This window comes from Cetorhinus maximus, chromosome 29 (assembly GCF_964194155.1).
Source record: "Cetorhinus maximus chromosome 29, sCetMax3.hap1.1, whole genome shotgun sequence".
NCBI lineage: Eukaryota > Metazoa > Chordata > Chondrichthyes > Lamniformes > Cetorhinidae > Cetorhinus > Cetorhinus maximus.
This window is the reverse complement of record NC_135907.1, coordinates 7457474-7481467: the sequence shown is the minus strand read 5'-3', so window position 1 is coordinate 7481467 and position 23994 is coordinate 7457474. Positions and strand designations below refer to the sequence as shown.

Genomic DNA, 23994 nt, shown 5'->3' with positions numbered 1-23994 from the left:
GTGATGCCAGAGACTGGAGAACTGCAAATATTACACCCTTGTTCAAAAAAGGGTGAGCCCAGCAATGACAGGCCAGTCAGTTTAACCTCAGTGGTGGCAGAACTTTTAGGAATGATAATCTGGAACAAAACTAACAGTCATTTGGACAAGTGTGGATTAATTAAGGAAAGACAGCATGGATTTGTTAAAGGCAAATTGTATTTTTTAATGAAGTAACATAGTAGTTTTATAAGGGTAATGTGAATGATGTGTATATAAAGTTCCAAAAAGCATCTGATAAAGTGCCGCACACCAGGCTTTATCAAAGTTGAAACCCATTAAATAAAAGCGAAGGTGGCAGCATAGATACAAAGTTGGTTGAGCGACAGGGTACTGAGAGTGGTGGTGAATGGCTGTTTTTTTGGACTGGAGGAAGGTTTCTCAATACGAATATGAATTAGAAGCAGGAGAAGGCCACTCAGCCCCTCAAGCCTGCACTGCCAATCAATAAGATCATGGCTGATCTGAATGGATGATCCCCACATTCCTGCCTCCCCCTGATAACCTTTCGCCCCCTTGTTTATCAAGAATCTATCTAGCTTTGCCACAAAAATTTCCAAAGACTTTGCTTCCACTGCCTTTTCGGGAAGAGAGTTCCAAAGACTCCCAACCCTCTGAGAGTAAAACATTCTCCTCATCTCTGTCTTAAATGAGCAATCCCTTATTTTTAAACAATGACCCCTAATTCTAGATTCTTCCACAAGAGGAAACATCCTCTCCACATCACCCTGTCAAGACCCCTCAGGATCTTAAAAGTTTTGATCAAGTCGCCTCTTATTCTTCTAAATTCCAGTGGATACAAGCCTAATCTGTCCAACCTTTCCTTACAAGATAACCCGCTCATTCCTGGTATTAGTCTAGTAAACCTTCTCTGAACTGCTTCTAATGCATTTACATCTGTCTTTAAATAAGGAGACCAGCACTGTACACAGTACTCCAGATGCAGTCTCACCAATGCCCTGTACACTGAAGCATAACCTCCCTACTGTTGTAACCGATTCCCCTCACAATAAATGATAACATTCTATTAGCTTTTGTCATGAAACTATTAATGTATATGATATTTTGGAAAATATTTTTATTTTAAAATAGAGGTTTAGTGTGCAGGTATGTCTTAATTGGATTAAAGCCAGCTAGTCTGGGTGCTTTGATATGTACTAGTTTTGATATGGAAGAGAGATAGCGTGCATTTGCATTTTTTGAATAGAGCATTCAAGAAGGGAGGTGAAAACTGTCACCTTTCTAGCAGCTACCAAGCAATATGTTTATATTACTAATAAAATTGGTACTATGGAAGGGGTTTCATTGTTAAAAGGTGAAGTTCAAAGAGGTTGTTGATACAATGAGAATTAACATTCACTCAGGCTGGTAGGTATAACGTCAGTAGTTTTCAGGTGTACAAAGCAGAGGCAATGTAAGATCAAAAGGCAGCTGCAAGCCTCCAACTGGCTCCACAGTGAAAAGAACCTAATTTGAATTCGTAAGGTGAAAATGCTTTGCCTGGTGTTTGGTTAAGCCTATGGGTTGCAGTTGCCTTAATGGAGATTAGTTTGGGAATTTGTTAAAAGTTATGATAGTAGTAATTTGTAGCCATGTGTACATATATTTTAACCTGTGTAAATTAATAATATGTTTCATTTAGTTTAATGTAAAACCTCGAGAACTGGTAATCTGATTCCTGAGTTTAGAGTTGCATCTCAAACATAACACTTAAACTTATAGGTTATAACAGTTGTTTAAAGTTTCCCTCTGGAATTTTTAAATAACTCCGCTTTATAAACAGCATTAGTCATAACACTTTCCTAATTACCTGCTGTACTTGCACACTATTCTTTCGTAATTCATACACTCGGACACCCAGACCTCTGAATCTCAGAGCTCCTTAATCTCTCACCATTTAGATAATAAGCTTCTTTTTTATTCTTCCTGACAAGATGAATGACTTCACATTTGCCCACATTATAGTCCATTTTCCAGATCTTTTCCCACTCACTTAACCTATCTATATCACTTTGCAGTCTCCTTACGTCCACTTCACAATTTACTTTCCTACCTATCTTTGTATCGTCAGCAAATTTATCAACCATTCCTTTTGTCCCTTCATCCAAATCATTTATATAAATTCTAAAATGTTGAGGCCCCAGCACTGATCCCTGTGGCACATCAATCATCACATCCTGCCAACCAAAAAAAGATCCACTTATGCCAACTCTGTCCTTCCTGTTAGCCAGCCAATCTTCTACCCATGCCAATATGTTACCCCCTACACCATGAAATTTTATTTTCTGCAATAACCTTTGATGTGACACTTTATCAAGTGCCTTCTGGAAATCTAAGTACGGTACATCCACCGGTTCCCCTTTATCCACAACATATGTGACTCCTTCAAAGAAAGATACAGTGGGGTGGTACTAGAACTAATGCTTTTCCTGGAGCATAAAATGACTTGGCAGTAAAGAGCACAATTTGAAAATTTGCAGATGGCACAAAAATAGGAAGTATTGTGAGCTTTGAGGAGAATAGCAATAGACTTCAAGAGGCCATAAAATAGGCAGGTGGAATGGATGGCCATGTAGCATATGAAATTTAATACAGAGAAGTATGAAGTGAGACATTTTGGTGGGAAGAATGAAGAGAGGCAAACATTAAATAAAGGGTGGAATTCTAAAGGGGATGAAGGAGAGAGGGACCTGGGGTTTATGTGCACAACTTGTTGTAGGTGGCAGGGTAGATTGGGTGAGAAAGTAGTAGAAAGAGATCTGGGTTCCTCGGTTTTATAAATAGAGGCATAGAATACTAAAGCAAGGACGTTATGAAGATTATATCCATTCTGGGCGTCACACTTTAGGAAGGATGTGAAGGCTTTCAAGAAGGTACAGAAAAGATTTATGAGAACGAATTCAGGGATGGGAGACTTCAGTTACGTGGATAGATTGGAGAAGCTGGGGCTGTTTTTCTTAGGGAAGAGAGGTTGAGAAGATATTTGATGGAGGTGTTCAAAATCATGAGAGGTTTAGTCAGAGTCGATGGAGAGAAGCTGTTTCCATTGATGGAAGGATCGAGAACCAAAGGACATGATTTAAAGTGATTGACAGAAGGAGAAATGGTGACATGAGAAATAACATCTTTTATGTATCGCTGAATTAGAATCTGAAATTCTCTGCCAGAGAGTGTGCTGGAGACAGATTCAATCATGGCTTTCAAACGAGAATTGGATAACTATCTGAAGTGAAAAAATGTGGGAAAAAGGTGGGGAAGTGGGAATAGATGAGTTGCGCTTCCAGAGAGCCTCCCTAGACACCACGGGCTGAATGGCGTCTGTGCTGTAGCCATTCTATAATTTTATGATTGGTGGAAGGATCAAGAACCAGATGATTCCAATTTAGGGTGACTGGCAAAAGAACCAGTGGTGTGCCTGAGAGTATGGGTGAGGTAGATTCAATTGGGGCTTTCAAAAGGGAATTGGATAAGTCACTGAAAAGAACAAATTTGCGGCACTATGGAAAAAGCCAGGGTGGAGTGAGTGCAGCTAAATTGCTCTTACAGAGAGCCTGCATGGATTCAAAGGCCAAATGGCCATCTTCTGTGCTGTAACCATCCTATTATTCTACGTAAGCAGGATTTATTTTTGGGGTCTGTCCAATTTGGCTGAGAAAGTTTGCATTTCTGGGCAAGTCCTTAAAGTTCAAGAATGTTCCAGCATAAAAATCTGGGCGTTTGTTCTATTGAACCTGGGCTGGGGTCTACCAGTGCAACCTTATGCCTGATTGCTACCCAGCACCTCCTGCTGAGAGGTATGTGCATGTGTGCTTTGAGGGTAGCATTAGGCTGGTCTCTGATTCCTCCTACCCAATAGCTTGCTAACACTAAGTTACTTGGGTCCCAATGCATTTCAGTTGGTAGTACTCTTGCCTCTGAGTCGTAAGATTGTGGGTTCAAATCGCACTCCGGAGATAAGCACACCATCCAGTCTGATTGTCTAGTGCAGTGCTGCAGGAGCGCCACACTGTTGGAGGTGCTGTGTTTTGGATGGGATGCTAAACAGAGCCCCTGCTACTGTCAGGCAAATGTAAAAGACCCAATGACACTGTTTTGAAGATGAGCAAGAGATTTGCCGAACTAATATTTGTCCTTCAAACAGCATCACTAAAAAAAAATTACCTGGTCATTATCACATTGCTGTTTCTGCTCATGCCTCATTCTTTACCATAAGATGTAGGATCAGAAGTAGGCCATTCGGCCCATCGAGTCTGCTCCGCCATTCAATGAGACCATGGCAGATCTGATAATCCTCAACTCCACTTTCCTGCCTTTGCCCCAAAACCCTTAATTCCTTTACTGATTAAAAATCTGTCTATCTCAGCCTTGAATATACTTAACGACCTAGCCTCTACAGCCCTCTGTGGTAAAGAATACCACAGATTCACTCTGAGAGAAGAAACTCCTCCTCATCTCTGTCTTAAATGGGCGACCCTTTACTCTGAGATTATGCCCTTTAATCCTAGACTCTCCCACAAGGGGAAACAACCTCACAGCTTCTACCCTGTCAAGCCCCCTAAGAATTTATATGTTTCAATAAGGTTGCGTCTCATTCTTCTAAACTCCAATGAGTACAGGCCCAACCTACTCAACCTCTCCTCATAATAAAATCCCTCCATACGCAGGATCAACCTGGTGAACCTTCCCTGGACTGCCTCCAATGCCACTACATCTTTCCTTAGATAAAGGGACTAAAATTGTCCACAGGTGTGGTCTAACTAGTGCCTTTTTATAATTTTAGCACGACTTCCCTATTTTTATACTCCATTCCCTTTGAAATAAAGGCCAACATTCCATTTGCCTTCCCTATTGCCTGCTGAACTTGTATGCTAGCTTTTTGTGAGTCATGCACAAGGACCCCTCTGTGCTGTAGCTTTCTGCAGTCTTTCCCCATTTAAGTAATATTCAGCTCCTCTATTCTTTCTGACAACGTGCATAACCTCACATTTTCCCACATTATATTCAAGTTTTTTCCCGCTCACTTAACCTGTGTATATCCCTCTGTAGACTCTTTGTGTCATCCTCACCACTTGCCTTCCCACCTATTTTTGTGTCATCTGCAAACTTGGTGATAGTACATTAACTTCTCTCATCCAAGTCATTAATATATATTGTAAATAATTGTGACCCCAGCACTGATCCCTGTGGCACTCCACTAGTTACAGGTTGCCATCCTGAAAATACCCCCCTTATTCCTACTCTCTTCTTCTATTAGTTAGCCAATCCTCTATTCATGCTAATATACTACCTCCAAAACCATGCGCTGTTATCTTATTAAGTAGCCTTATGTGCGGTACCTTATCGAACGCTTTTTAGAAATCCAAATATATTACATCTACTGGTTCCCCTTTATCTATCCTGCTTGTTACCTCCTCAAAGAATTCTAACAATTTTATCAGGCATGACTTCCCCTTCATGAAGCCATGCTGACTCTGTTTGTTTATATTATTCGTTTCTAAATGCTCTGCTATTACATCCTTTATAATAAACGCTAACATTTTCCCAATGACAGATGTTAAGCTAACTGGCCTATAGTTAGCTGTTTTTTGTCTCCCTCCCTTTTTGAATAAGGGTGTTACATTGGCAGTTTTCCAGTCCTCTGGTACTTTTCCAAATTCTAACAATTCTTGGAAGATTACTATCAGTGCATCCACTATCTCTGCAGCTACTTCCTTTAATACCCTAGAATGCAACCCATCAGGTCCGGGGGACTTATCGGCCTTTAACTTCATTAGCTTCCCTAGTACCTTTTCTTTAGCGATAGTTATTGTATTTATTTCCTCCCCTGCTTTTGTCCTTGGTTATTTATTCAACGCCTCTGCCATTTCCTGGTTCCCCATGATTATTTCCCCAGCCTCATTCTCTAAGAGGCCTATATTGACTTTGGCCTTTCTCTTCCTTTTTATATATTTAAAGAAGTTCTTACTGTCCATTTTTATATTACTTGACAGTTTACTCTCAAGTAATTTTCTCCCTCTTTGTCATTTTTTTGGTAATCTTCTGTTGGCATTTAAAACTTTCCCAATCCTCTGCCTTACGACTAATCCTTGCCACATTGTATGATTTTTTTCTTTCAACCTGATACTATCCTTAACTTCTTGGTTAACCGTGGTTGATTTATTCCCTTCCTAGAATCCTTTTTCCTCACTGGGATATATCTTTGTTATGAGTCATGAACTATTTTCTTAAATGCCTGCCATTATTCATCAACCATCTTTTCTGCTAAACTCCTTTCCCAGTCCACTCCAGCCAACTCTGCCCTCATTCCTTTATAATTGCCCTTATTTAAGTTTAGCACAGTTGTTTTCGACCCAAGTTTCTCACTCTCAAACTGAATGCTAAATTCCACTGTGTTATGTTCACTGTTTCCTAGGGGATCTTTTACTCTGATATTATTTATTAAACCTGCCTCATTACACATTACCAGATCCAAAATAGCATTATGCCTGGTTGGATCCACAATATATTGTTCTAGGAAACTGTCCCGAATACACTCTATGAATTCTTACTCGTGGCTACCTCTGCCAATTTGATTTTCCCAATCTACATGAAGGTTAAAGTCACCCATGATTAATATACTGCCTTTTTCACATGCCCTCATTACCTCCTGATTTATTCTCTGTCCTACAGCATAGCTACCATTAGGGGATCTACAGACTACTCCCACCAGTATCTTTTTCCCCTTGTTATTTTTTACCTCCACCCATATGGATTCTACATCTTCCGATCCAAGATCATTTCTTGCTATCGTACTTATTCCATCTTGTACTAACAAAGCTACCCCACCACCGTTTCCTTTCTGCCTGTCCTGTTGAAAAGTCACATACCCCTAAATATTTAGTTCCCAGCTTTGATCTCCTTGTAACCATGTCTCCATAATGACTATAAGATCATACCCATTAACCTCTATTTGTGCCATTAATTCATTTATTTTTGTTCCGAATACTATGTGCACTTAAGTAAAGAGCCATTAATTTTGCCACTAGTATGTTCCTATTTCCTCCCCCCACTTGATTGGCTCCCTGTACCACTGTGCCGTGGTCAATTTGCTCATCCTCCCTGCGGCCCCTGCTCTCATTCACACAGGATGCAAGAACCTCATAACTGTTAGACAATTGCAGGAGCTGAGGCTCCTTAAACGCTATCCCCTGAGTCCCTATAACTGCCTTACCTGCAGCTACACCTTTCTGTCCCTGATCACAGACCAAATTTGAATTAGCTATTCTGAGTTGTGTGACCACTTCCTGGAACAAAGTGTCCAGGTAACTTTCCCCTGCCTGATGTGGCGCAATGTTTGCAGCTCGGACTCCAGCTCCTCAACTTGGATCCGAAGTTTCTCAAGCTATAAACAATTGCTACAGATGTGTTCGCTCTGGATCACCTTGTTGTCCAGTTGGCCCCATATGTTGCAGCAGCAACACATCACCTGTCCTGCCATCACTATCACATTTAATTTATTTTATTAATTAATTACTCTAGTGTTGCTGCTCTTTACACTAGAGACTTAAACACAAACTGTAGACCTTAATTTTACTTTAAAGACTAGAAATACTCACTAATCCAACTCACCAATCAGCTGCTCTCTCTGCTCTTTTCAAATGAAGTCACCCTGCTCTTTGTTTAAACTGAATCTTGGTGTCAAGGAGGGAAACAGTGGAAAAGAATTAACATTAATCTAACTGTTTATTTTTTTAAACTCAGTGATCATCTTGTGCGGGACAAGCAGCGATATTGAGACATTAGTAGATGGAGCTAACCTGGACAAAGATATTGTCATCATCCTAGTAGATCTGTTCAAGTAAGTACCACATCTTTAGTTTAGACAGTTATTCTACTGATCATAAGATGTCAGTGCTGGAGAACCTCTTTGCTTTTTGCCATTAATTCTAACGCCAGGTACAACACTGGTTAGAAAGAGAGTAAACTCCCTCTGAACTGTCCTACCAAATATAGAAAATTTATGAGGCAGAAAGAACCCATTTGGCCCATTGTGTCTGTGCTGGCAAACACTCCCAGGACAGGTTAGCCAAAGAATAAAGCTCTGCCTACACTCTCTTCATCAATATAGGGAGAGGTTAGGACTGTACTCCTTGGAACAGAGAAAGTGAAGAGGTGAACCAATAGAGGTTGTCAAGATGATGAGAGGTTTGGATTGAGCAATTAGAGAAAAACTATCTTCTCTAGAGAAGAGTCAATAACCAGAGATCATTGATTTAAAATCATTGGCAAAAGGTCTTGAGGAGAGATGTGGAGATTTTTTTTCACTCAGAGTTGTCAGGACCTGGAATGCTCAACCTGAAAAGGTGATGGAAGTTTATTCCATAATTAATTTCAAAAGGGAGCTCGACAGGTACTTGAAGATGAGGAACTTAAGGTTATGGGTAAGAAGTGGATATATAAGACTAAACATATGTGCGCTTTCAAAGAGCCAGCACAGGCACAACGGGCTGAAAATCCTCCTGTGTTGTAAGTTCCTTTGATTCTATGATTATAATAAGCTGCATTAGCACACTTCATTGCCTTTTTTTATGCTAGCACAGAATCAAATTTGTTGAATGCACTTTCACAACTTATTGTAAGGCTAGATAAAGAGGGCAGTGAGCAGGCTTGTGTAGAGCATAAATGACAGCAGTAGGCTGCAAGTAATCCTATCACATGTTTGGTTTTGAATTCATGAATTCCTGGATTTCCTGGACCACTCCCATAACATCTTCCTGGGAGTGTTTAGAAGCTGGCATTTTCATTGCCTCTGTGTTTTTTTATGCCACATTGTGGTCCTAGGAATTCCCTTGTTGTGAGGAAACATTTGGCCATAGTTAGCAGTACTTTTTCCAACAGAAAGCTGAAGTAGAATGTAGTCAGGCAAGGGGTATGACTTAAAACCTTACAGTTCCAGGCTACAGTTTCATCCTCCTCAAGGGTTTATGAATTGCCTTACTCCTAAGGACAGGTGTTGTTGGGTGGTGGTGGTAGGGGGTGGGCTGAGTGTAGCTACTTGTTGTCTTTCTCACTACTCTGTCCATTCCTCTTTCTGATAGTCACACGTACTCTCCTGAGGCAGATTCAACGGATTACATGAAACAAGTCCTGGTGGTGACCCTACTGTCTTCAGTTTCCAACCAAACCTCACAAGAGGCCAGCAACATCTCATCGGTAAGAAGTAAATATCCCCAAACAGGCTTGTAGGTAGGGCCGGGTCCAGTTCGTGCCTCAAGAGAAGAGCGACTCATACCCGGGTGTGATTTATATTCCACACATTAGGCAAAAGGTGACCCTTTATTCCCCTTTATCTTTCCCTTCTGATTTCTAACTCCTCTTCGTAAGGTTACTCAAACCTCGGCTAAAGAGCTGGTGTGGGAAAGATGGGTTCATTTTCATGGGACACTGGCAACAGTACTGGGACAGGAGGGAACTGTACCGAAGGGGATGGACTTTATCTGAACTGGGATAGATCCCATATCTTTTCAGAATAGAGAGGAGGAAGGTAAACAAATAAATACAATCAAAACAGGAAAGGAATGGCTAGGGAAGAATTAACTAAGTGAGGATTTAGGTGGAAAGGAGATATGAAACAGGAGTGTAAAATGAAGATTAAAAATCAAGTAAGAGGAACTGCTATTAAAATTGAATTAACCTGCCTGTACAGCAATGTACAGAGTGCCCATAATAAACCAGGGAATTGGAGGTAATAATACAGTTTACTTTATTCTTTTATGGGATGTGGGTATTGCTGACAAGGCCAGCATTTGTTGCCTGTCTCTAATTGCCCTTGAGCTGAGCTGCTTTTAGGCCATTTCAGAGGGCAGTTAAGAGTCAACCACATGCTGTGAGTCTCAAATCAGATGTAGGCCAGACCAAGTAAGGACGGCAGATTTCTTTCCCCAAAGGGCATTAGCGAACCAGAGGAGTTTTTACAACAATCGATGATAGTTTTATGGCACCATTGCTGAGACTAGCTTACAATCCCAGACTACTTTTTAATGTCTAAATAATTGAATTAAAATTCCACCAGCTATCATGGTGGGATTTGAATTTTTGTCCCTGGAACATTAACCTGGTGGTATTGCCACAATGCCACTGTCTCCCCAGTAAACACATTGTGAGGAACCAGACATAGGGCAGGATTTTCTGGTCCCGCCTGTTGCTGGGATCGTCCAATCTTGCTGAAAGTCAATGGACTTTTGGCTGGATCGCCGATTCTGTCACGGCAGGCTCCGCCATGATGGGGCCGGAAAATCCTGGCCGCAGGGTAGTATCGGTTACTGAGACATGGCTACAGAAAAATCAGGACTGGGAATTAAGCATTACAGGGCCTAATATATTTAGGAAAGATAGAGATGGAAATAGGGGAGGTGGAGTAGCTGAACTTATCTGGGGAAAAAAAGGCTGTAGAAAAAAGGGACACAGTTATCAGGAAGAGCGAAATAGAATCCATACGAATAGAGGTAAAAGATGATAAAGGATCAATCGCACTAATAGGTGTCGTCTACAGACCACATAATAGTGGAAGAGAGGTGGAGGAAGAAATATGCAGACAAGTTAGGGAAATGCGTAAAAAAAAGAACAATACTCATGGAGGATTTCAACTACCCTGATATTAACCGGACAGAGGATAAAGGGGATAAGGAAATGGAGCTCCTACAATGTGTACAAGACTCCTTTCTGACCCAATAGGGTGACTTTTAAGGCCCCCCCCACCACTGGTGTATTTGAAGGTGACGGGGGCATGTGAAATAAAACAGGTGGCCAGCCCATTGCCTTCCTGCCCACCCCCAACCTGTCCCCTATATTAAGGAGGGGGGGCAGGAAAGGTACACAAAAAGCGTCCAATTAATGGCCACTTAAGAACCTGATTCCACCTCCACTGCTGCAGTAGGTGCTGCTGGGGTAGGCGGAAGGAAGGCAGGTAGCCTGGCAGGTTTCACTGCATGGGTTAAAGGCGCAGGAAGCGGGGGATACCTCCTTCGGGGGTGTCCCCTGTGCCCTTCAGGAGAAACCCCTCTGAGATGGTACCCCCACCCTTGTGCCTCCCCCGGCCTCTAAAACTCAACTCCAAAATTCCCTCTCCCTGTCGCTGGGGTCTCCAATCCCTGCCTGACCAATATGCCTGGACTTACCTTCAAGTCCAGTATCCACCTGCTTCTTTCCTCGAGACTGCTTGTAGTCCCAGCAGTGGCCACTACTTGATCTTGGCGTTGATGGGATGACAGAGCTGCCAGCCAATCTGATTGGCTGGCAGCTTTCGAGGGTGGGAATTCCTGTCCCTGAGGGGCAAATGTCTCACTTTCAAGTAATTAAGGCTGCCCCCACCATATCATTCCTGCGAGGCAGCCAAATTTAAAGCCGGTGAGGTGCTGATGGGGGTGCATGGGGTGGGAGGAATAAGTCATCCCATAAAATTCATCCCTTTATGTCATAGACCCAAGGATTCGTTACTGGATCTAGTAATGTGGAATGAATCAGAGAAGATAAAATAATGAAGAGGCCATGAACAGAGAAGCAGGGCGGCAGTAGGGCACCTCTAAGGAGTGCTCAGAGCTGGCATTTTCACTGTCTCTATGTCCTTTTACATCATATTGTCAGTACTCTGACCACTGCTTTTCTTGATATATGTTAATGGCCTAGACTTGAGTGTACATGGCACAATTTCAAAATTTGCAGATGACACAAAACTTGGAAGTATTGTGCACTGCAAAGAGGATAGTGATAGACTTCAAGTGAACATAGGTAGGCTGATGGAATGGGTGGGCATGTGGCAGCTGAAATTTCATGCAGTGAAATGTGAAGTGGCACATTTTGGTAGGAAAAATGAGGAAAAGCAAAATGAAATAAAGGATACAATTCTAAAAGGGGTGCAGGTACAGAGAAATCTGGGGGTGTATGTGCAGTGTTTTAGGTGGCAGGGGAGGCTGAGAAAGTGGTTCAAAAGATATGTGCGATGCTGGGATTTATAAATAGAGGCATAGAGTACAAAAATAAGGAAGTTATGATGAACTGTTAGAAAATACTGGTTCAGCCTCATCTGGAGTATTGTGTCCAATTCTGGGCACCACACTTTAGGAAAGTTGTGAAGAGTTTAGAGAGGTTGCAAAAAAAAATTTACAAGAAACGTTCCAGGGATGAGGGTCTTAAATTATGTGGATAGATTGAAGAAGCTGGGCTGCTTTCCTTGGAGAAGAGAGGGTGAGAGGAGAATTGATAGAGGTGTTCAGAATCATGAGGGGTCTAGACAGAGGCGATAGAGAGGAACAGTTCCCATTGTTTAAAAGGCTTGAGAACAAGAGGACCCTGATTTAAGGTGATTGGCAAAAGAAGCAATGGGAACATGAGGAGTAATTATTTTATGCAGAAAGTGGTTAGGGTCTAGAATGCACTGTCTGAGGATATGGTGGAGGCAGGTTCAATTATGGCTTTTGAAAATTATCTGAAGAGAAAAAAAGTTGCAGGTTTACAGGAAAAGGCTGGAGAAGTGAGACTAGCTGAGTAACTCTTCTGGAGAGCTGGCATGGCCACGACAGGCTGAATTACCTCCTTTTGTGCTGTAAACATTCAATGATTCTAAAAGTAAAAGAACATCTGGGAAATAGTGACCATAAAATTATATACTTTAAGATAATAATTGAGAAGAATGTAATATGACAAAGACTAAGATAATAGATTGGAGACAAGCCAATTTTGAGAGTTGAGAAAATACTGTGGCTACAAGAACAGGCCAGACATTGGGAATTCTGTGGCAAGTAACTAACCTCCTGACTCTCCAAAGCCTATCCATCATCTACAAGGCACAAGTCAGGATTGTGTGGGAATAGTCTCCACTTGCCAGATGAGTGCAGCTCCAACAACACTCAAGAAGCTTGACACCATCTAGGACAAAGCAGCCTGCTTGATTGGCACTCCATCCACCATCTTAAACATTCACTCCCTCCGCCACCGATGCACAGTGGCAATAGTATGTACTATCTACATGATGCACTGCAGCAACTCACCTAGGCTCCTTTGACAGCATCTTCCAAACCCGCGACCTCTCCTAACTAAAAGGTCAAGGGCCGCAGATGCATGAGGACACCACTGCCTGCAAGTTCCCCTCCAAGACACATACCATCCTGACTTGGAACTATATCGCCATTCTTTCACTGTCGCTGGGCCAAACTCCTAGAACTCCCTTTCTAACAGCACTATGGGTGTACCTGCACTACATGGACTGCAGTGGTTCAAGAAGGTGGCTCACCACCATCTTCTCGAGGGCAATTAGGGCTGGGCAATAAATGCTGGCCTGGCCAGCAATGCCCACATATCATGAAAGAATAAATAAAAAATGGAATAGAACTTGGGAAAATAAAATGGACAATATTAGCAAACAATGATGTTGACCAGCACCAGGAAATATTTAAAATGGTGTTCACTTGAGTCCAGGAAAAAGGTATTCTGCTAAAAAAAACAAGCTGAATACTAATAAGTCACTGTGGATGAATAAAGACATGGGAAAAAAATTGAGATTAAACAAACAGACATACACCAAGTGCGTGGATAGTGGGGAGAGCATGACAAGGGAGAATATGAAGTGATTAGAAGAGAAATAAAAACAAAATTAGGAGGACAAAGAGGAACTATGGCAGGAATTTTACAGCACCGTTGCAGCAGGGACGGGGCTGTAAAATGCGGCGAGCCATTCTAAACTCCATTGACTTCGATGGGAAGGTAAAATCCCGCTGCGGTAAAATTCCGCCCTATGAAATTAAATTATTAAGCAATATAAAACAAAATAGTAAAATATTTTACAGAAGGAAACTTTATTTTTTTAAATGGAAAGTCGTGATGGTGATGGGAATAGGACCACATTTATTGACTTGATAATATGAAAAGCAACAATAGAGAAATGGCAGAAATATTAAATAATTCAGTGTTTACTAGGGAACAGGATAGATGAACATGACATCAGATGATGAGTTTAGAATAGATAGAACTTAATTTAAAATAAAAATAGGGAAAATATTAAATAACCCAATCAAAGTTAAAGAGGACTACTCTGGATGGATTACATCTGTGCATTTTAAAATAACCTGGTTAAGAGATAGAGGCATTACTACATATTTTCAATAATTGATTGGAGAACTGATGCTTTGAAAAATAAACATATTGGTTGCCTAATTGATTTATGTCAATCAGTAAAGTCTTGACAGTTAAGTTAGCAATAATGGGAGAATTAGGCTAAGATCCATGAGACAGTAGAGTGTACATGGGCTATAGTGGAGATTATTTGAGTTGGTAGAGTCCTTGATAAGAGACAGTGTACATGGGCTATGGGAGGAGATTACAAGGGTAGGTAGAGGCCAAGGTAGGGTGGAATGTACATGGATCTTGGATGGAACAGATGTAATGTACTACATTCCCTGTTGCAATGTTCTGTATCTGGTGTTAATCCTCAGAAGGTAACCTGTTAAAGACTCTGTAGTCACTGAGATTTCCTATCAGCTGTTAAGTTAAAAGCTGAGCTTCCATGTTTTTCAGCTGTACAACGACTATATGCTGGGTTACTATGACGCTATTATGCTCTTTGGTGCTGTCCTTGAAAAGTTTTTGATGAAAAATCAGTCCCCAACACGAGCTGACTTCAGTGAAAACTTTCGAAATATCTCCTTCCCAGGTAAGAATAAACACTGACAAACTTGTTGTATGGGCTCAAAGAGAAAGGGCGCTGGATGGATGGAATAAGGATAGAGGCTGGGGAATGGAGAAAGCACAGAGGAGAGTGGAGGCAGAGAATAGAGGTGAATGGATGGAGGGAGAATAGAAGTCAAGCTGGGGCAAGAACAAATGGCCTAGGAAGCCGGAGCAGATATCAAGGAGGTATGTTTGGGGATAGGGTGGATGAGAGGGATAAAGAATGGTGAGAATAAATATACAGGAAGTGCATACAGATGAGTGAGTCTGAGGTCAGAAACGAGGTAAGGGAGAATATAGTGACCAAGTAAATGAACTAAAATCCTGCCTGGCTTGATTGCAGGAGCCCTGGGCCCAATACATCTGGATGAGTTTGGAGATCGAGATATTAACCTGACTGTTCTGTACACCTCGACCAAGACAAAAAAGGTGGGTTCTTTGTCCTGGCTGATTGGACATCCCCTGGGTGATACTGTGTAACCCTGCAGTATTATGGAAATGAATAACAATATTCCAACACACCAGGACCCTCCCCCACTGAACATCTCAGAGCCCTCACAATAAGCACACCATCTCACACACCAGACTCCTACTGTAAATATATTCCTGCCTCCTCCCCCATTACACTAGCTATGCCCAACCCATTACACCAAACCGACATCTCCTCCTCCTGTATTCTGACATCAGACTAGCCTGTACAGGCTCCTCCCCTCCACCATTAGGCTCCCCCCAACACTCCCTGCCCCACTGATTCAGACTCTTCCCTCTCTCTGTTCATCACCAGTTTTAGCTTTCTGGTTTGCAAGTGGTGCCAGTGATGGGTTAGCAAATAACTACCATTGAGCAATTATGAGATGTTCAATTGACCTCCTGCTTCAACAGCTTTTGGGGGGGGTGGTGTGGTGTGTGGTGGGGGGAAGTAGAGAGTTCAAGATTTTCACTACCCTTCATGTGAAGAAGTGCTTCCTGACATTATGGCCCCTTGTTCTGGACTCCTCCACTAGGGGAACTACTTTCTCTTTATCTATCCTATCAAGTCCTTTGATCATCTTCACCTCAATTAGATCATCCTTAATCTTCTCTACTCAAAGAAGTAAAAGTTTAATCTCTGCAACCTATCTTCATAATTTAACGCCTTTGGCCCCAGTATCATTTATGTAACAAGACTAGAGAAACTGGGATAGTAACCATGGTTTTTTCAGTCTCTCCTGAACAAACTAGGATTACTATCCAAGTTTCTCCACATAACTGAAGTCCATCATCCCTGGTACCATTTGAGTGAAACCTTCTCCAAAGCCTTGACGTCTTTTCTAAACTGAATTGGACACGTTATTCCAGCTGAAGCCGAAACAGTAATTTATGAAGGTTCAGCATAATTCCTTGCTTTTATAGCAATGCGAAATTTTTATAGCCCAGGATCCGGAGTGCTTTTTATTAACCAGCCTTCCCAAATTGTCCTTCACCTTCAAACATTTGTGGATGAGAACTTCCAGATCTCTCTGTTCCTGCACCCCCTGTAAAATTGAATTTGTTTATATTTCCTCCTTTTGTTCTTCCTTCCAAAATGCGTCACTTCACCATTCTCTGTTTAAATTTTAGCTGCCACGTGTCTGCCCGTTTTACCATCCGTCTTTGCCGCCTTGAAACCTGCTACTCTCCTCTCATTGTTTACTACATTCTCCTTGTTATTTTAGTACAAAACGTGGTTTCACTTTGACACCTGGACTAATGAAACCTACATCATTAATGCCAACCCTGAGTTTGTGTGGAGCGAAGGGCTGCCCAAAAGTGTCCCCGAATCCGAATCAGGTAGGTTCTAACTGAGCCTGGGACCACTAGGCCACAGCCAGGTAGAGGTCGATGATAGTAATGGAACTCAGAGGTATTGGGGGGAAGCGAGTACTTGATGCTTTGTCAGCTTTAGGAAGGATGTCAAGTCCTTAGAGTGATGGCGCAGAAGATTTACTAGAATGGTGCTGGAGATGAAGGACTCTGTTACCCGGAGGTGCTGGAACAGTTCTTAGGAGGTTAAGAGGAGATTTAACAAAGGTGTTCCAAATTATGAAAGGTAGAGTAACTAGGGAGAAAATATTTTCAGTGGCAGGTGTGTCAGTAATCAGAGGACAGATACTTGGCAAAAGAACCAGAGGGGAGACCTGGAAAATATTTTTAGAAAGTTGGTGTTGTGATCTGGAAGGCACTACCCGATAGGATGGTGGAAACAGATTCAACAGTAACCTTCAAAAAAGAATTGGATAAATATTTGAATGGGAAAAATTTGCAGGGCAACGGGAAAAGAGCAAGAGTGGGATTAACTTGATGGCTCTCCAGCACCAGCACTGCGACGAGAATGACTGCCTTCTGGGCTGTATGATTCTACGACCAACAAGTTGACTTGTGCAATCTACCTTGAGGTAGCCAACTCTGGTTGGATGTGTTCCTGGAGGTTTCATCACTTGTAATTGCACCTCTTATCGAACCCCAATCTGACCTCCCAGTCAGTCTTCCCCTTTACCAATGTTTTAGTAGCTAACAAACTAAAGAAAATGGCAAAAACACACGATTTTTTTCAATGCTCCTGCATTTTTTTTCCTCGGTTGCTCGCAGCAGTGCCCTGGAAATTAAATTTTCATTCATGGAGACTCCAGCACAGTCCTGGGGTGTTGGCAACTCTAAAGCTGACCATTCTGAGGAGCAGTAACTTCAGGAGGACAAAGACAGATTGGTAAAAAGGGCATGGTGGATGAAATTTGAAAGCCGAGAAATGTGACGTGTACGGCAAATATAGTATAGTGGGTGTAGCAAATCAAGCTGATGAGCTGAGGGCACAGAATGACACATGGCAATATGATGTGATTGCTATAACGGAAACTTGGCTTAAGGAGGGGCAAAAGTGGCAGCTCGACATCTCTGGCTATAGAGTTTTCAGGCAGGATAGGGAGGGGTATAAAATTGGTGGGGGTGTAGCATAATTGGTTAAGGAATCAATTACAGCTCTGAAGAGGGATGATATACTAAATGATTCATCAAATGAGGCCATATGGGTTGAGCCCAGAAATGAAAAAAGGGGCAGCCACACTGCTAGGCGTGTACCATAGACCCCCAAATAGAGAGAGGAAGAGGGAGACACTTTCCATCTCCAGACCCTGCAGTAAAACCTTTAAGCTGAGCCCCCTCCCCAGTGGGGTGCCCTGGTGATGTATTTTTTCTACCAGCTGCACGGCCTCAATTATGACATGTAGCTCCTGTTTATAGATCTGTTTATTAGCCCCCAAAATGACACTTCAATTTTTTTGATAACTTTCCTTTAAGATTTTGTCTTTTGTTACAACTTTGAGGGGCTATCACTCAGGTTTAGCTTGTTACTCTGTTAATTTGACCATTTGTTTAAAGTCATTCACAAAAGAGTATAAAAAGGGACCACCTCCTCGTGGGTCTGCTCCTGGACCTGGCCAAGGTGGCCATTAGCAGCTTCAGGCAGCAGGTCCTGGAGGGGATTGAGGCCTTCTGCAAAGAGCGGGAGGCTCAGGGGCTGGAGTGCATCATCAGCCCCAGGAAAGCCATTTTAATTAATCAGATCAGTTTCCTTTAAAGTTTTTGTCCTTAGTTACAGTGCCCTTTAAGGGGTTGTAACTTAGTTCATTGTTAATTTATTTATTTTATTGGTTTATTATTAATTTAAAAGAGCACAAAAAGAGACCAGGGAGATGGTGGCATAGTGGTACTATCACTGCACTAGTAATCCTGAAACCCAGGTTAATACTTTGGGGGCAAGGCTTCAAATCCTACCATGGCAACTGGTGAAATTTAAGTTTATGCTCCTTTAAGGGGCTGTCACTTAGTTAATTATTTTATTTTATTAGTTTATTGTTTATTTAAAAAAGCATATAAAAAGGGACTCTCTGTCGGTATGCCTGAGGTCTGACGGTGGGCGTTGCAGGGACAGGAGTGCACCATCAGCCCTGTGAACACTATTTTAATTTAATTTGATAAGTTTCCTTTAAAGTTTTGTCTTTTTGTTATAGTACCGCTTTAAGAGGCTGTTAACTTGCTTAATAGTGAATCTGTTAATTATTTTTATTGGTACTTAAAATAAGACCATAAGACGTAGGGGCAGAAGTAGGCCATTCAGCCCATCGAGTCTGCTCCACCATTCAATGTGATCATGGCTGATCTGATAATCCTCAACGCCACTTTCCTGCCTTTTCCCCATAGCCCTTGATTAAAAATCTGTCTATCTCAGCCTTGAATATACTAAACGACCCAGCTTCTACAGCCCTCTGCGGTAAAGAATTCCACTGATTCAGTATCATCTAAGAGAAGAAATTCCTCCTCATCTCTGTCTTAAATGGGTGACCTCTTACTCTGAGATTATGCCCTCTGACCCGAGACTCTCCCACAAGGAGAAACAACCTCTTATCATCTACCCTTTCAAGCCCCCTAAGAATCTTATATGTTTCAATAAGGTTGCTTTTCATTTTTTTAAACTCCAATGAGTATAGGCGCAACCTACTCAACCTCTCCTCATAAGAAAATCCCTCCACACTGGGGATCAATCAAGTGAACTTTCTCTGGACTGCCTCGAATGCCAGTCTATCTTTAGGTAAGGGGACCAAAACTGTTCACAGTATTCTAGTATTCTAACTAGTGCCTTGTATAGTTTTAGCAAGACTTCTCTATTTTTATACTCTATTCCCTTTGAAATAAAGGCCAATATTCCATTTGCCTTCCCTATTACCTGCTGAGCTTATATGCTAGCTTTTTGTGATTCATGCATGAGGAGCCCCAAATCCCTCTGTGTTGCAGCTTTCTGCAGCCTTTCTCCATTTAAGTAATATTCAGCTCGTCTATTTTTCCTGCCAAAGTGCATAACCTCACATTTTTCCACATCATATTCCATCTGCCAAGTTTTTGCCCACTCATTTAACCTTTCTATATCCCTCTGTAGACTCTTTGTGTCATCCTCACCACTTGCCTTCCCACCTGTGTTTGTGTCATCTGCAAACTTGGCGATAGTACATTTACCCCTCATCTAAGTCATTAATATATATTGTAAATAATTGTGGCCTCAGCGGTGATTCCTGTGGCACTCCACTAGTTACAGGTTGCCATCCTGAAAATGCCCCCCTCTCCCAACTCTCTGTCTTCTATTTGTTAGCCAATCCTCTATCCATGCTAATATATTACCCCCAACACCATGGGCTCTTATTTATTAAGTAGCCTTATGTGTGGTACCTTACTGAACACCTTTAGGAAAGCTAAGTATATTACATCTACTGGTTCCCCTTTATCTATCCTGCTTGTTACCTCCTCAAATTCTAATAAATTTGTCAGGCATGACTTCCCCTTCATGAAGCCATGCTGACTCTGCTTGATTATATTATGTATTTCTAAAAGCTCTGCTTTATGCCCTTTATAATAGACTCTGACAGTTTCTCAATGACGGATGTTAATCTTACTGGCCTATAGTTCGCTGTTTTTTGACATCCTACCTTTTTGAATAAGGGTGTTACATTGGCAGTTTTCCAATCCTCTGGTACTTTTCCAGAATCTAACGATTCTTGGAAGATTACTACCAGTGCATCCACTATCTCTGCAGCTACTCCCTTTAATATCCAAGGATGCAACCCATCAGGTCCAGCAGACTTATCAGCCTTTAGCCCCATTAGTCTCCCTTGTACTATTTCTCTAGTGATAGTTATTGTATTTATTTCCTCCCCCTCTTTTGCCCCTTGATTATTTAGTATTTTTGGAATGCAATTAGTGTCTTCTACTGTGAAGACTGATGCAAAGTAATTATTCAACTCCTCTGCCATTTCCTGGTTCCCCATAATTATTTCCCCAGCCTCATTCTCTAAGGGGCTTATGTCCTCTTTGGACTCTCTCTTCCTTTTTATATATTTAAAGAAGCTCTTCACAGAATCACAGAATTTTAATGGCATAGCAGGAGGCCATTTGGCCCATCCTGTCTGCACCTGCTCTCCAAATGAGCATTATGACCTATTGCCATTGCCCTGCCCTTTCACCGTACCCCTGCACATTGTTTCTATTCAAATAGTCATCTAATGCCCTCTTGAATGCTTCGATTGAACCTACCTCCACCACACTTCCAGGCTGTGCATTCCAGACCCAAACGAACCACTCATGTGAAAACATTTTTTCTCATGTCACATTTGCTTCTTTTGTAAATCACTTTAAATCTGTGTCCTCTCGTTCTTGATCCTTTTACGAGCGGGAACAGCTTTTCCCTATCTGCTCTGTCAATCCCCCTTATGATTTTGAACATCTCTATCAAATCTCCTCTTAGCCTTCTTCTCTCCAAGGAGAACAGTCTCAACCTCTCCAATCTACCCACATAGCTGGTTTCTCATCCCTGGAACCATTCTTGTAAACCTCTTCTGCACCCTCTCCATTGTGTTCACAGCCTTCCCATAATGTGGTGCCCAGAACTGTACACAATATTCCAGCTGAAGTCTAATGAGTGCCTTATATAAATTCAGCATAACCTCCCTGCTCTTGTACTCTATGCCCCTATTAATAAAGCCCAGGATACTATATGCTTTATTAACTGCTCTCTCCACCTGTTCTGCCACCTTCAATGATCTATGCACATATACACCCAAGTCTTTCTGCTCCTGCACCCCCTTCAAAATTTCATCCATTATTTTATATTGTCTATCCATGTTCTTCCCACCAAAATGCATCACCTCACATTTTTGCGCATTGAATTTCACTTGCCACCTATCTGCCCACTCCACCAACTTGTCCATGTCCTTTTGAAGTTCCACACTGTCTTCCTTGCAGTTTACAACACCACCAAGCTTCGTATCATCCGTAAACTTTGAAATTATCCCCTGTACACCAAGATCTAGATCATTAATATATATCAGGAAAAGCAAGGGTCCCAATACTGACCCCTGGGGAACTCAACTACAAACCTTCCTCCAGCCTGAAAAATATCCATTGATCATTATTCTCTGCTTCCTATTTTTCAGCCAATTTTGTATTCACGTTGCTACTGTCCCTTTTATTCCATGAGCAATAACTTTTCTCACAAGTCTGTTGTATGGCACTGTGTCAAATGCCTTTTGAAAGTCCGTGTACATCACACCAAAATCATTACCCTCATCAATCTTTTCTGTTACCTCGTCAAAAAACTCCAGCAAGTTAGTTAAACACAATTTCCCCTTTAGAAATCCATGCAGGCTCTTCCTTATTGAATCCATATTTTTCCATGTGACTACTAATTCTATCCTGAATAATTGTTTCTAGAATCTTGCCCACCACAAAGATTAAACTGACTGGTCCCTTACCGTCCATTTTTATATTACATGCTAGTTTACCCTCAAAGTTTATTTTCTCCCTCTTTATTATTTTTTGGTCATCTTTGGTTGTTTTTTTAAAACTTTCCCAGTCCTCTGGTTTACCACAATGTATGTTTTTTTCTTTCAAACAATGGTTGGCTTATTCACTTCCTAGAATCCTTCTTCCTCGCTGGGATATGTCTTTGTTGTGAGTCATGAACTATTTTCTTAAACGTCTGCCGTTGTTCATCAACCGTCTTTTCTGCTAAACTCCTTTCCCAGTCCACTCCAGCCAACTCTGCCCTCATTCCTTTGTAATTACCCTTATTTAAGTTTAGCACAGTTGCTTCCAACCCAAGTTTCTCACTCTCAAACTGAATGCTAAATTCCACCGTGTTATGTTCACTGTTTCCTAGGGTATCTTTTACTCTGAGATAATTTATTAAACTTGCCTCATTACACATTACCAGATCCAAAATAGCTTGATCCCTGGTTGGATCCACAACATATTGTTCTAGGAAGCTGTCCCAAATACACTCTATGGGCAGAATTTTGCCATCGGCGAGTAGGGGGCGGGGCCTGCTCGCTGACGCGTAAAATGACACGGGATGACGTTGGGCGGAACCCCCGACGTCATCCCGCCCCATTTAAATTTTCAGGAAGGCGGGCCTGCAGCAAAATCAGCTGCGGGCCCACCGACCTGTCAGTGGCCAATTGAGGATATTGATAGGATCAATTATACAATTAAAGGACCTGCCCGTCCAACCTTAAGGTTGTCAGGCAGGCCCGGAGCCCCAGCGGCAAATAGATAAAACATGAAACCTCATCGACCAGCGGGATGAGGTTTCATGTAGGGTTTTAAAAAGTTTAATAAAGTTATTATGTAAATTATGAACATGTCCCATCTCATGTGACATTGTCACATGAGGGGGACACATGCTAGGGATTTTATTTTTTCTATTCTTCATATTTTTCAAAGTGTAAGCGATCTCCCTGAGGCTGCACTTAGCCTCAGGGAGATGTGCTCTCGTTCGTGCGCATGCGTGAAAGAGCGCACTCTCACTTTTGGGGAATTTCCCCCCGCCCCGCCCGCACAGGAAGCGCATAGCGCTTCCCACTGGACATCACGCTGGGCGGGCCTTAATTGGCCCGCTCACGTAAAATGGCGGCAGGGCTTGCTTCTCCGGCGGGGATCGGCTCCCCGCCCACCGGAGATTGGGTCAGGCCTGCCCGTCCGACAGATAGAAAATTCTTCCCTATGAATTCTTGCTCATGGCTACCTCTGCCAATTTGATTTTCCCAATCTACATGAAAATTAAAGTCATCCTTGATTAATGTCCTGTCTTTTTTACATGCCCTCATTAGCTTCTGATTTATTCTCTGTCCTACAGTATAGCTACTGTTGGGGGGCCTTTAGACTACTTCCACCAGTGTCTTCTTCTCCTTGTTATTTCTTACCTCCACCCATATGGATTCTACATCTTCTGATCAGTTTGAGAGTGAAAAACGTGGGTTGGAGAGGGAGCATGCATGGTCCACTGGTACACTCGAGGCCTGCCGTGACTGTTGGACACCACTGGGGTTGGAGTGTATTGTTGCTCCTCCAAAATGATATTTTAATTTAATTTGATAAGTTTCATTTCATGATTTTTATTTTTGTTCCAATAACCTGAAAGGGTCCCTTTAAGGGGTTGTTTTGTTTATTTGTTCATTTGTTTAATTGATTAATCAAAATCAGTATAAAGAGATACTTACACCCACTGGAATGACATTTTAATTTAATAAGTTTCCTTTAATGTTTTAGTTTTTTGTTACCATACCCTGAGAGTTTCCCTTTAAGATGTTCACATTTTTTTATTTGTTTATTTTATTTCAAAAGAGTATAAAACGGGACTGCTGGGACACTGGGTTGGTTGGGAGGTAGGAGGCAGAGATATGTAATGCTGAATTC

General features: G+C 41.8%; 1 protein-coding gene across 1 annotated transcript in view; it reads left to right on the top strand.

Annotated features, from left to right (window-relative positions):
- Positions 1 to 23994, top strand: part of LOC144669322 (guanylyl cyclase C-like) — a 108254-nt gene that overhangs the window by 21415 nt on the left and 62845 nt on the right. Inside the window, exons 6-10 of the mRNA XM_078531682.1 lie at positions 7780 to 7876; positions 9117 to 9231; positions 14587 to 14722; positions 15083 to 15168; positions 16434 to 16548. Of these exons, the coding sequence (XP_078387808.1) occupies positions 7780 to 7876; positions 9117 to 9231; positions 14587 to 14722; positions 15083 to 15168; positions 16434 to 16548 (549 nt within the window). The remainder of the gene's footprint in view (positions 1 to 7779; positions 7877 to 9116; positions 9232 to 14586; positions 14723 to 15082; positions 15169 to 16433; positions 16549 to 23994) is intronic.